The sequence below is a fragment of the Oryza sativa genome, chromosome 11 (assembly GCF_034140825.1).
Source record: "Oryza sativa Japonica Group chromosome 11, ASM3414082v1".
Classification (NCBI taxonomy): Eukaryota; Viridiplantae; Streptophyta; class Magnoliopsida; order Poales; family Poaceae; genus Oryza; species Oryza sativa.
In genome coordinates, this window is record NC_089045.1 from 9,739,931 (window position 1) to 9,753,949 (window position 14,019).

Consider the following 14,019-nt stretch of genomic DNA (forward strand, 5'->3'; position numbering starts at 1 on the left):
CCTAGCGGGCGCCTAGGTCGGGTCAAATAGTTAAATTCAAGAAATTAGTAGGCATATTGCATAGAAATTAGACTATATAACACTAAAATAGCAATAAAACACTACCTAAGTAATTTAACCGCCTAATGCACCATTGAATGCCTAATCGCGGCGGCTACCCGGCGCCTAGCGCCTAATGGGCGCCTAGGCGGCGCCTAGGGCCGATTTTTAGAACATTGGTTAAAAATTACATAGGGCTCAAGGTCTATTTATACCCGAGAATTACAAGATATGTCCATACCAGACACGACTATTATCTCTAACAAACTCTAAGATACCATAAGTCTTTGCGGCAGACTTTTGCCCTAAACATATCTATAAGGAAATTACAGAAAGCATCCTAATTAATAGATACAATTGCCTTCTCAGGACTCTATCCATGTATGACAATCATCTTGAAGCACGTCAACTCAAACCCAATATCGGATACAAGTCGTATTGTCGGAATCGGCTGTATCACCTAACCCAGTCTGATTCAGACTTAGCCGATTCTAGTCATAGCCGATCTGGACTCCAGCCGATCCTTACTCTGTTCCCGCAACAATCCTTATCTCCGACTCCGCTTCGATCCCATCTTCACTTTTGATGCTGATATTACCAAATTTGGTTGTTAACACTCGGCCATCTTTCTCTTATGCAGACGTTCGACGTAATCTTTTTTCTCCTCGTCTGTCTTATTCTTTAGTACCGCACTATTCTCCGATATCCGCACCGTGTGGGCCGTCTCGCAAACCAACATTGGGTTTACATATGCAATTGAGGCCCCCGTTCTTTGGGAGTCTACCCATTGTGACCTTAAGAAATTTGGAAGTTAGAATAACTAACATTTTTATCGCCACACATTGGGTAATAACGAACTACATGGAAAGCTTACAGACACCACGTGCCGACGAGATTGATATGCATTGTATCCATCTTAAAGAAAGTGTGCAGGTCCTTGAAACTGATGGCGAAATTTCCGTTAGGTTCATCCTTGAAAGCGCCCTACGGGACATGCACAGTAATCATCCCGAGACCATGGGAGTTCATTGGCCATGCAAGTACTAGTCATGCAACAACCTCATTGGCCATGGGACATGCACAGTAATCATCCCGGGACATGGATAGAGTACTAGTCATGCAACAACCTCATTGGCCATGGGAGTTCACACATTAAGTTGTACGGCAAGAACGGCTTGCCATATTCATACTCCTTTGGTACTTCATCGAAGGTCCAAGATTGCATTTTTGTCAGTATGACCTACTACGTTCTTCGGTGCGTCTGAATACTGATCAGGTTCACGTGGCTTTAGCGGACCGCCGCGACCCCTGAAAGACTGCAAAACCATCCACGTCTCTTACTCTGCCATTTTATCCTTGTTGTACGTGGAAATCGTAACATGTATGAGCTTGCGGGCTTCGCAGGTACTTGGTTGCTCCTTTGATGTGTCTGTCTAGGGAGGTGGCACATTGGCAGATTGTGGAGTAAGAGACGACTGCGGAGCAGGTGATGACTGTCAAGGTAGGGGAGTTGGGGAGTCAGGTGCAGCTTGTTTTGGAGGTGGAGAACGACCTCTAAGTGGTGATATTCGTGGGAGTGGAGATCCGGGTGGGGTTGTGGAATTCTGAGGGGATGGCGGTGCAGGAGGGGCAGCCGTATTTGGCACCAATGGTGCTGGGGTCATCGACGCGCACTGTCCCGTGAGGATGATGTCTCGACGATGCCAGAGTATGAACTGGTTCACCGCATCTCCGATAAGTTCAATCCCCTCTAGTGTTGGGATGTCAAGCTCCAACGACATCTGATCGGCATTAAGCCATGCCACATGGACCCTTGCGTAGTCCGCCGGAATTGGGCTGTTATGGAACTGTCTCCCTGGTCTCGCCAATCCGGACCCAACCTCCTTTGTTTTTCCCGCTCTCCCTATAAGAACGACAAGGCTGCATGGTGTAGGACCAGTGATACTATCTACCGGGTAGGTTGTATTTTCTACTGACCCGACAGAGCTTGGGATTTGCATTGACTACGAGCCTTGTGGAACCAGGTTTGGGAAGGGTTGAGGATGTTGTGCGGCAAGACTGTAGAACTATTGGGTGATTTGTTTGGTTACTTGGTCTGTGATTTCCTGACGCATCTTCGCCTTATAGGCATCCCGCTTCTTGTAACTTTCAATTTCCTGTGGAAACCCTACCTTCCAATTAGTCCTGCAAGACTGTCCTCTAACTCTACCGGAGTGTTTGGCAGTTCCCGAAGCTTCGGTTAGCTCTTCATGCGCCCGTCGTGGAATGAACTCCCTGGCCTTCTCCTTCTCGACGATCTGTTTGAGAGATGTGGTCACGTTCTGGATGTCAGGACAGTCCAACAACATCTCACCCTCATATGTCACTTGCCCCGAAGTTCGTGCCCACACCCAATTTCTAGTTCGCTTATTTAGGGGCTGCACCATCAAAGGTTTGCCTTCAGTTGCAAACTTATCCTCCCTAGCTCACCATTTCTTCTCGTGACCAGCGTATCCACTTGACCCCAATCTGTGCGGATATATGTTTTTCTCCAGGTCCGACATCTTCTTCCTCCTTTCTAGAGCTTCAGGCGTTGTCATCTTGGCCACGAACTTGTCCCACTCGTCTCTCGAAATGGTGCCCCATTGTTCAAATGGAGTCTTATTCTTCTGAACACATTGGGTGTTCATGTCCAACTTCCACTGTCGCCAGTGATGGGAAATTGTTTGAAGTGCAAAATTCCTGCTAAGTGCCTCTGACCCTGGCTGATAAATGAGGTGCTCCTGCAGACCTTCCCACATTAAGTTCTTGATGTGTATGCTAACGTTCTTCCACTCGTCCATGTTGAGAGGCCCATGAAGTCTTGCCAGCGTGCTGCATGCAGTGCTAAACTTCGCCATGACATGTTGTGGCTCGACGGGTTTGCCATCATCGTTGAGAGCAGCAATGTAGTACGTCTCATTCGGCATCAGGTTCCTGCTCCTATCGCCATGTTTTTTCTTTGGACGTGCTCTAGCACTCGTCGTCGTGTCCGTTGGCTGTGGTCCCGAGGTGGCGGTGTCCGACTCAGGTTCAGCCCTGACGGCATTTCGTTTCGACCAACGACAGGTAGCTATCTGCACGGTTAAGCAACGACAGGTAGCCATCTGCACGATTAAATCATTAGACCGCTAGGACGGGGAATGTTAACAATGCTTAAGTCATTGGACATGATTCAACTATCACCGCCTGCTCGATATGAATATAATCCGGATCATCCTTAGGTCGTTGAGTTTACATTTGTGCTAGTTCTAGCTGAAACAGGTCGCTCGGTGTGCGCCACGATTCCTTGCTCGACGCCGGTTCCTTTCCGACAGCTTCTTCATGAGGGGGATTGTTCGTGCCATCTGGGCCCAACCGGACACATCTATGTTCAAGAAGGCCAGTGCAGTTGTCTCGACTCACCATCGGTATCCCACTCGACATTGCTCACATTGTCGCTAAACATCTGTCGACGAGGCCGATGTATGTACAAGACACAGGAAACCAAACCCCTAAGGTCTAGACATATTGCACTAAACCTCTTAACGTAATGTTGTGATTGCCAATGTGCATTGGTCGGTTCCGTCCAGGAACTAACCTGACCAAGCCAACTTGGAAACCGGAACACTTCGTATTATAGCAATCCGCATGATAACGTACTTATATGCACTGAATTAACCTAATTTCACAAAGGTCATCTATTCGCACATATTTAGCCATCGATCTAATCAACAAAATTCATAGATGTAACGTGAATAAAAATTTATCCTAAATTAACAAAGGTCATCTATTCACATCACAAACATAGCCATCATATCATCAAAACAAAGAAAAATCAATAATACAATTGACATCTCTATCATCAATAATAAAATTCCATCTCACTAATTAATTAAATCATAGTCAACCACATATGTAACTAACATCCCCTAGAATCACGATTCCATATCAAATACCATACTATAACAAAGTCCATTTAATTAAATCATAAATACTCTAAAATGTAAAACTCACAACTCCATCACAAATTCCATAATGTAGCGAAGTCCATTTATTAACAAAGTCCCTTTAATTACTCTAAAAGCACATCCTTAATATCACCATCATCTCAACATCTATCCAACATCACACATCATCACAAATCATCTAAATATCATCACAAATCATCTAAATCGACATCAACATCACAAATCATCTAAATCGGCATCAACATCACAAATCATCTAAATCGGCATCAACATCACATTATATCACATATTTCAGCTTAACATCACAAATCATTGAGGCTGGCGGAAATCATCACAAATCAACAGCTAAACACTTACCGGCGGCTTGGGGAGGAGGAGGCCGATGGCTTGGGGTGGAGGTGGCTGGCCTTTGCTTGGAGGAGATGTCACCGGCGGCTTGGGGGAGATGTCGGCGCCGGCTTGGGGTAGTTCGTAGGCGCTGTCTTGGGGACGTGCTCGGCGAGGAGGCCAGTGGGGTCATTGAGGCCGGCAGCGAGGGGGAGGTGGTCGGTGCAGTAACACGTACAAGGGGTTATAGTATAGGGGCTAGGATTTGCAGTAACAGCATTTAGAAGACCTTTAGTTGCTCAGGGCTATTTTGTAAAGACGATCCTAGAGCTATACAGTGTTATTAATCAAGGCCGTGAACCCACACAAACCTGCCTTAACTCAAGTCCTATGATGATTTAGACCGAACTGGCAACCAGACCCAGGTCCTAGCTCATCCGAAGCCAACCTAGGCCAACCATTTCACATTTTAGTTGTTAAGCAAGTTTTAAGAATTAAACCACTAACTTGGGTACATTGCTAGGCTTGCCCATAACCGAGGGCGTGGCTATTCGAATAGATTATACTCTGATCAGAGGTGTACATCTTTACCCACAAGACACATCTTCCTCACGTGCAAACACGCGCCACATACCACCACGGCATACGGACGGAAGATGTGACATAGTTCCCAACCCATCCTAGCCATAAACAAGAGTACCGACCCAATCCTGGCTACAGCCGGAATCCCGGGACAGGTAATCAAGGTTGAGCCCCTAGTAGCAGGACACCGGCCCTGTGCCATGACATCTCAACTACTGGGCCGTAGCTTGTGTAGCCTTCATTTGCCCTAGAGATGTCCATCGAGCCCCGACTTCGTCCATCTCTATCCGTGTACTTTTTCCTATGACCAGACTAAGCCACAAACTACGCCTTACCCACTAGACATGTGGAAGTACGGTAGTGCTTTACAATAGAGGCCCGAAGACCGGTCCTTATAGTGGCCGAGGTGCGACTATCAAAACCATGCACCTCGAGCCTAGCCTAAAACCATTTTGGGGGGTTTGAATAGAGGAGGGTGTGTGTGTACTCCATTCCACATAAGCCAACCATTCCATAATGCACAAATGATATGAGAACTCCCAAAGTCTAGAGTTATAAAAGCACCTAAAGTTTGTCTAATTTAAATGGCGAAGCATCTACCTAAAATTGGTACTAGCAAGACCATTATACAGTACACACCAGTGGGGTTTTGGTTATTCTCGGGTGAACAAGGTAGTAATAACAATAACAATAATAATAAGGTCATAACAAAGGTAAATAGGCATGGCTAAGTAAAACAGTGATAACGCAGGAATTTAAATAAAGCGATAATGCATTAGTTTAAAACAAAATAATTTTAAAGCATAGGACAACAATATGTTCAAAGGAGATGTGACTTGCCTTGCTCGCTTTCCCAAACGTCGGCTTCAACCTCCACATAGAGCGGATCTTCCAAAGCTACAACGTCTACACGACCAACGGAAAGAAAAAAGCTTTTACTCTAATAAACTCCATATAACAAATAGAAACAAAGCACAAAAATGGGTTCTTGACTTCTTAAGGAAAAATTAGAGCCTTGAACAGTCTAATTTCGAGTTCAAATGACCAAGATATGGCCATTAGAAGTTTATATGTTCTTAATGTGAATATTTGTGAATTTCTTCATTTAAATTTTAATTAAAAATATAGTTTATTGCGTCAGCCGAGAGGACGGGGCGCGCGGACCGGGCCACGGGAGTGGGGCCCATACGGCAGCCTCACGGTCCACGGTGGACCGGGCGCACCCAGGCTCACACCGACCGGTGCCGTGGGCCCCATGCGTCAGCCGCACCCAAGGACGCGTGCGACTGACGGCCGGGCCCCACACGGCGCGCCCGGAGGCGGCCAGGTCGGCACGGCCGGCGGAGGGCGGCGCTCGCACCCCTATGGTCGCTGGCGGCGACCATAGGCGCGGAGCGGCTGCCGAGAGAGGGGAAGGGGAGGGTGAAAAGAGGCGGCGGTCCTTGGCTAACCCTGGGTGACGGCAGCGATGGAAGAGGCGGCCTTAGCGGAGGGAGACGGTGGCGCGGCTCCGGTCGACGGGGTTGTCGGCGTTCCGGCGGTCGGCGATCGAAATGGAGGGGTGGACGAGGTCCGCGAGGATGCGGCGAAGCCGAGGGAGGCGGCGCCAGGGCAGGTGGAGGACCGAGGTGGCGACGGAGAGCAGCCGGAGCTCGGCGGCGACGGCGGAAAGAGAGGGCGACGGCGCGAGCGCGAATCCGACGAGGTGAAGGGGCGGCGAGTGGCAGAAACGGTGGTGGGGAGCTCGGGGAGGGTTTATATAGGGTTGGGAGTTTGAGAGGGCGGCCGGAGGGGAAGGAAATGGCGTAGGAGACCTGGCCGCCATCAATGGCACCGACGAGATTACGGGGGCGGTTTCCAAGCGAATCCGAGGGAGACAGAGAGAGGGGAAAATGGGGGGAAAGGGAGAGGGAATCGGGGGGAATAATTCCCCCCATTCAATTTTGAACGGGAGCGGCTGGGCGCGGCGGATTTGGCGGCGGCGGCGGCGCTAGGCACGAGTGGAGGGAGCGGCGGGAGCGGCGAGAGGAGGGGGATGACGGGTGGGCCCCACCCGTAGCGAGGGTGGCATGCGGGCCCGCCCGTTAGCGGCGCGCGCACGGGGAGGGGGCCGAGTGGGCCTCGGGGGAAGAGAGAGAGGGGGAGGAAGATGGGCCGGATTCGGCCCAAATAGAGGGAATGACTGTTTTAGGGTTTTTCATTTTATAAAATTATTTTAACTTTGTTTATTTCTTGATAATTATTATTTGTGCTCTGAAAATTCCACTAAAATTTATTTACACATTTTAGGCTTTTAGGAAATATACAAAAATCTTCCAAGCCTTGTTTGACTTTTAACTTTGCACATTTTAATTTTGGAGGCTTTTAGTTGGATTTTAATTATTCTAGGCATAATTTAAAGGATATATTTTAGGGTCGTTTTGGGACGTGACACACCTCCTCAGTTGTGTACCCTTCTATCATTGATCCCTCCGGAGGAGCTCGGTTACGGACATACCTTTCAGGACCGACATGTACCTGTCGTACGCCCACATCTAGTGTAGGTATAAGGGACCAATCTCGATAATCTGAGGTACGATGTGGAGAATCAGATGCTCCATCATGTTGAAGTAAGCTGGAGGGAAAAACATCTCAAGCTGGCATGCTGTCTCGATTGCAAATATTTGAAGGGGGCCTAACTCTTCAGGATCAGAAACCTTCTGTGATACTCGATTGAAAACGTAGCACAACTTTGTTATCACTAACCGAGTGTGAAATGGCTTGACCGCTCTTATAGCAATTGGTAGGAAGACTGTTGACATCTTGTGACAGTCATGAGCATTGTACCCAGAGATGGTCAAATCTTTCAAAGATACAAGTTTTCTAACATTTGCAGAGAAACCAGTCTGGACTTTCACACTATGCAAGCATCTACATAAAACTTTTTTCTCTTCTAGAGTTAGTGAGTAGCACGCCGAAGGAATATCGATCTTCCCATTTGGCAGCTCTTTTGGGTGAAGCTCATTCGTTATGTCCAAATTGACGAGGTCGGTACGGGACTTCAACCCATCTTTCGTCTTACTCGGATGTCCAATAAAGTGCCAATGGTGCTATCAAACACATTCTTCTCAAGGTGCATTACGTCGATGGAATGACGAACCTCCAGGTCTTTCCAGTAATCCAGATACCTGAAAAATATTGAGTGCTTCTTGAAAGGAAGGTTACTTTCCTCTACAGGTGCATCTATTTTTTCCTAATCCGTACGTTTCTTCCTCTTAACGGCCTTCTTCTTTGGCTTGCCGAACACAACCTTAATGTCCTTTGTCAGCTCGAAGACAGAGCCACCAGTTCGTGTTTCAGGAGCTAGATCATTCTCTACTGTATTGTCAAATAATCTGGCCATCGCAGGCCACCTGTGCCACAGAGGTAAAGACCGACGATGACGCATGTACACACCCTTGGTTGAGGAGGTGAGGTACTTGTACGACGTCTTGTCGATACATATGAGACATCTGAATTTCCCCTTAAACTGGCCTGAGAGCGAAAAGTTCGTCGGTAAGTCGTTGATCGTAACGAATATGATGGCGCATAGAGTAAAATGTTCCTTACGGTACTCGTTCCACATTCGTAACCCTTCCTTCCACAGTTCTTGCATGTCCTCCATCAATAGTTCCATAAACACATCAATGTTAATCCCAGGCTGTTTTGGACCTTGTATAAGGACAGACAAAAGAATATACTTTCGCTTCTGGCAAATCCATGTAGGCAAGTTATACATGGTTAGCAGCATTGGCCAGGTGTTGTGTGTGTTGCTTAGGTCACCGAACGGGTTCATTCCGTCCATGCTCAAGGCAAACCTTACATTTCTCGGGACCTTTGCAAATTCCGGGTGTAGTGCATCAAAGTTTTTCCACTGTCGAGCATCGGCGGGGTGTCGGATCTTACCGTCATTTTTCCTACCCTCTTGGTGCCATCTCATCAACTCGGCATCGGTACGATTCAAAAATAGCCGCTTCAGGCGATCTTTCACTGGCAGGTACCACATCACCATGCTGGGAATCTTTTTCTTCTCATCCACCAGTGCATCTTGGTCGACCACCTCTCCATCGGAGACTCCGTTGCCTGTCTTGTACCGACTCATCCCACATGTTGGGCAAGAGTCTAAATCCGCGAATTCCTTGTGGTACAGTATGCAATGATTTTCACATGCATGGATCTTCTGAACACATAGAGATAATGGACATATCAGTTTCTTCGTTTGATATGTGTTCGTCGGCAGGAGGTTCGACTTAGGAAGCATAACTTTCAAAAGATCCATCAAATCATTGAAGCTAGTGTCCGACCATCCATGTTTGGCCTTCAATCTGAGAAGTTCAAGCACCGAGCGCAACACCGTATAGTCCTTGTCGCATCCTTTCGCTTCGTCGTAACGAAGCTCCTTCGCTGCTTTTTCCAACGCTTCCCAATTGTCCAACCCTCGTGTTCTACCAGTTAGGACATCTGGTTCAACGTGCCGTAACATATCTTCCAGATCAAAATCAATACCTACATTGTCTATACCAGAGCCACCGCATTCCGGGATGGTTCCCTGTGACATGTCTTCGAATATAAAATTTTCTGTATCATCAAAGCAGAAATCATCAAACTCTTCGTTATGACCACCGACTTCCCCGTGAAAAGTCCATATCTCGTAACCCTTCTTAAATCCTCGCTCTATGTTGTGCGACAATACTTCATTCGGATCTTGCAGCAAAATTTCATTCTTGCAATCTTTGCATGGGCAAAAAATGCCCCTCATATTCTCCCTCACAACATGTGCCTTTACCAGCTCAACAAATTTGCCTGCTTCCTTCAAGAACGTAGGATGAGCTCTTTTCGTGTTGTACATCCATGTCCGATCCATGACCTACAATACAGCTTGTCATTAATACATCCATGCCCGATTCAAAAATGAGTGTATTTAAATGGAGGGAACTAATCACATAGTAAATTAAAAGTTTCCACCGTACAGGAATTTTAAGCATTAATAAAATATTGTCCATTTCTAAAAAATTAAAAAAATCGTCCTTTCATCTGAATGAAAATAATTTTAATAGAGGTAAACCCAACTTTTCAATTTAGCTACTAAATACTTTTAAAAACATGTAATGGAATTATTATATATTAGCTAAAAAATAAAAAAAAAACAAACAAGTGCCTACACTATTCCATTTATAAAAGTGAAAGTTTCTTCGCATTGCACCAACGAAAACTGACAAAAATGGAAGCAAATGAAGGAGGAGAACAAGCTCTACTTTTTATATAGAACCCAATCAAAGATTTGAGGTCGAAAACCTTCCCCCATAATTTGTGGAGGTTTAGAAGAGAGAAAACGCCAGCATATCATGGCAACGGTCGGGCTGGGGCTTATATGCCCCCCCCACCATCGCAGACGGTCGGCTTACGTGGGCTGCACGGCTTAATGCGTTATCCCGTGCGGCCCTAACCCCGGCGCCGGCCTTCGGTTTGTTCCATGCGGAGCCACTTATGGCCCGCCTGGAAGCTAATGGAGCCGGCGTCCAGGAAAATCTCACGTGTAGTAGTGTCAATCTACACAGTTAGATTATATATACTTGCAGTATATTGTACCGTAAAAGTCCTCTAATTAAATTCCTTCCCCATATGGCGGACTGTAGATTAAACTGTCTGGTGTCTACCTATATACATGGGGTGGCATTTGGCATAGCATGTCATATACATGGGGTGGCATTTGGCATAGCATGTCTTCTGCCATGCTGCATAAAGTGTCATCTTTTGCTTCTTTTTTTTTGAAACCGAGTCATCTTTTGCTTCTTTTTTTTGAAACCGAGTCATCTTTTGCTTCTGGCAACTGAGTAGAATGTGGCTAATTGACCCGAACAAAACCTAGCTACACCTTCCGTGCAGGCAAATGAGGTGTCCTATTTCATCATGAACCGTGCAGCACATCCAGATTTCTCGGTGTCTCCCTTTCCTATGGTGGGCTGCATGCATGTGTTGTATATATACAGTCTATCTACACACATGTTGGCATTTGGTATCCTAACTTTGTAAGAGATGGACAAACTTATTACACGGTCTAGAGATGAGAAGGATGATCGGTGGTGTTATCCATCACATTTTAGAAAAGCTAGAAAACATATGGCATCCAATCTAGCTAGAGCTTTTTTTTTTTCTGTGTGCATCTCATGCAGAGGCCAGGAGTGGACTCAGTTGAAATGTATCATCTCGATGTATTTGACGGTGTTTTAATAAAGCTTCCATTATTGAAAAAAAAAGCTAGCCATTTTTTTGTGCTCACCTTCCAAATGAATATATTGGTCCGATAGCTGGATGTCGTAAATGTAGTGCTAAAATTAGAATTGAACTTAGAATCAGCTGGGTGGTGACGTACACAACGTAACTATGTCATTGCATTGATGATGGCACATGGCATGTTATTGTGTACAACTGTAAATGTATGTTAGTTTCAATGTTGATTGACAGGTCCAGCCGTCCAAAAGCCCAAGCTGCAAGAATGTTCACTGAAATAAGTAAAACAACAAGCAAAACATAAAATGTAAGTTTTGCTATATTTCACTTGTTAGGAATATATTGATTTTTGCTATTTGTCAAGCAACTAAAATTTGCACATCCAAGATGTGTTCTTACGATTGTGTATAATTGGTTTTCTTATCTTAATGGGCCATAATACCTTTTAAAGTAGGTACATTTTTTTTTGATAGGGAAAAAGGTAAATCACAATCTTTCTTGAAATAGTAAATAATGGTGAGAGGTTGGAATCGGTCATTATACCATTAGTGTGTTTATAACTTTATACCTCTCTTATCCCCAGAGATGAGGCCCACTATAAACACAAATTTCTTTATACCTCTCTTATCCCCTGGCTTGGAACGAATACTAAAGCTCTATGTAGATACTATACTCGATATCAATACAGTACAATTGTCTTCTCTCTGCGTCACAATAGCCATAGGTCACTGAAGGATTGCACTCCCTTCTTTGATATATAGCATAAGTTCAGACAGCGTACTTCCCTAGTAATCCCTGGATGCCGCTGATGCATATTTTACCCTAAACACGATGTTTGACAGACAGTTATGTGCTTTGACAGTGAATGGAAAAGACAGTGATGGGAGCATCAGCATGATTCCCTGTTGTCTCCCATTCCTATATATCGGCTCGCCAATATAATCCAAGGACTATTCTCATCCCTTCTTTCTATATAGTTAAGACCCAAAGCTGCATTGTAGTTAGAGAACTTTTACAGTACATTCTACTTGAAGTATATACTACCAGTATATGATAGGGTAGATTTGGTATTTATTAAAAATTGAAAAAGGGTTGTTTAGTCATTTAAAATAGAGATTTATTTCCATCGGATGAATTTTCCTTCGGTTGTGTTTTTCTGGATCTCGTCATCCGCGTAATTTGAGCTTGTAACAGCTGTTTATTTCAGCCCAACTCTATACTGCATTGCTCCAAAAATTTGTGCTGTTAAATTGGATTCTCTAATATATCGTGTAAAGTTCGAAACGACGTTAATGGTTTTGGAGTATGAACATTCTTGTTTCAAGGCCTTCTTTGGAAGACTGGAACGTGGGAGTTGAATGGATAGTAGTCACAAAATTGTTCATACATTAGTTATATTGGCATATAACCATGCTAATTACATTAGTTATGCTAATTATGCCACCCTGCCGATGCCACATGCTGCCGCCAAGCTGCCCTTGCCGCTCTGAGCTGCCGCAGCTGCACGCTTTCTTCCCGGCGCCCTTCTGCAGCTCTGCATGCCTGCCGCCTCCCGCAGACAAGGTGCCGCTTATGTCGTTGAACTTCAAGTTGAGGATGGTGTCGAATTCCACGGCGAAGAGGTGATTGGTCACGTTACGGTTGTTGGCTGAGTTGACGAGCCCCATGAACTGCCCCGCCGCCTCCCGCAAACCTCCGCAGCCCGCCGGTGCTGCCTCCCGCAGACCCGATGATTTGGGGATTTTTGGAAGAACTAGGTTTTCGATGAAGAAAGGGGGAGGGAAATCGAATCGATTCACGATGGCGGCGGCGCCGATTGTGGTTGTCGACAGCCGCGCAGCGCGGCGTGCTCACAGAGGCAGTCGGCGACGGCGGTCGCCCATGCGCACGGCTTCGAGAAAAATTCGCTTTGACTGAGCGCCTAAAGGCCGGATCTGACTAAGTGAGAAACGCGCATTTACAAAATTACGCTCCATGCAAATAGATAAAAAGACAAATATACCCTATTCAATTTATAGTGCAGAATAATGAGAAAATTCGATCCATAGCACTGGAAAGAAATCGGTACCAAAAAATAGCACACAAATTTTTCTCTTTCAGCGAGAAGCACAGGCCACCGTTTTTCCTTCGTCCCGTAGCACTTCCGTCGCATTCATCCATCCAGTGAAGTGTTTTGCTGTTAGTCAACAGATAGAAAGACCAAATTGCCCTTCTTCTATCTGTATAGCAAGGCCCACTCAATTTGTCCTGCACTGGTATCACTGCTTGAGGTGAAGAGAAAGGGGAAAGGTGACGGCGACGGCGGCGGCGGTGCCGGCGGCGGCAAGCAGAGGGGAGACGGCGACTGCTAGCGGCTGGCGGCTATATCGCGGCTGCATGCTCAAGGCTCTCTCACGGTATGTGCAATGACGAATTTGTGGTTGGGTTTTTGACTGGGGCAACCTAGATCTGAAGAAATGTTCTTTGTTTGTTTTTTGTGGTTTCTGAAGCAGGTATGTGTTTTTGTTAGACTCTTTTTGATAGACTGTTTAGATGGTTGCTCCAGACGACATCCCTCTTTGGTAAGATTGTTCTACAACCAAATCACAAATCACATTGTTCTTTGAAATAGGGGTTAGGAATGTGTGTGCTAACTATAGGAATCAATCTTGCTATGGCAGGGTTGATCCCTTTTCGGCATATTGGGTATGCATTACTATGCAATCATATACTCGAAAGGGTGATGTCGAAGTGGTTTGCGATGGGAAGGAATGGGACATAGTTGTTGATGGAGATAAATTCAACTTGATTGCGCTTACTGATGAGATTAAAGAACATTTTGAATGGGGAACCAATCAAAAAGCTAGCATGTTAT

General features: G+C 45.7%; 1 protein-coding gene across 1 annotated transcript; it reads right to left on the reverse strand.

Moving 5' to 3' along the window:
• Window positions 1-7,450: 7,450 nt before the first annotated feature.
• On the reverse strand, window positions 7,451-12,832 carry LOC107279356 (uncharacterized). Its single transcript, XM_026021659.2, has 4 exons — window positions 12,587-12,832; window positions 8,160-9,801; window positions 7,978-8,063; window positions 7,451-7,801 (listed from the first exon to the last, which is right to left on the reverse strand). The coding sequence occupies exons 1-4, from the start codon at window positions 12,830-12,832 to the stop codon at window positions 7,451-7,453; spliced, it is 2,325 nt and encodes a 774-aa protein (XP_025877444.2).
• Between the last annotated feature and the right edge of the window lie 1,187 nt (window positions 12,833-14,019).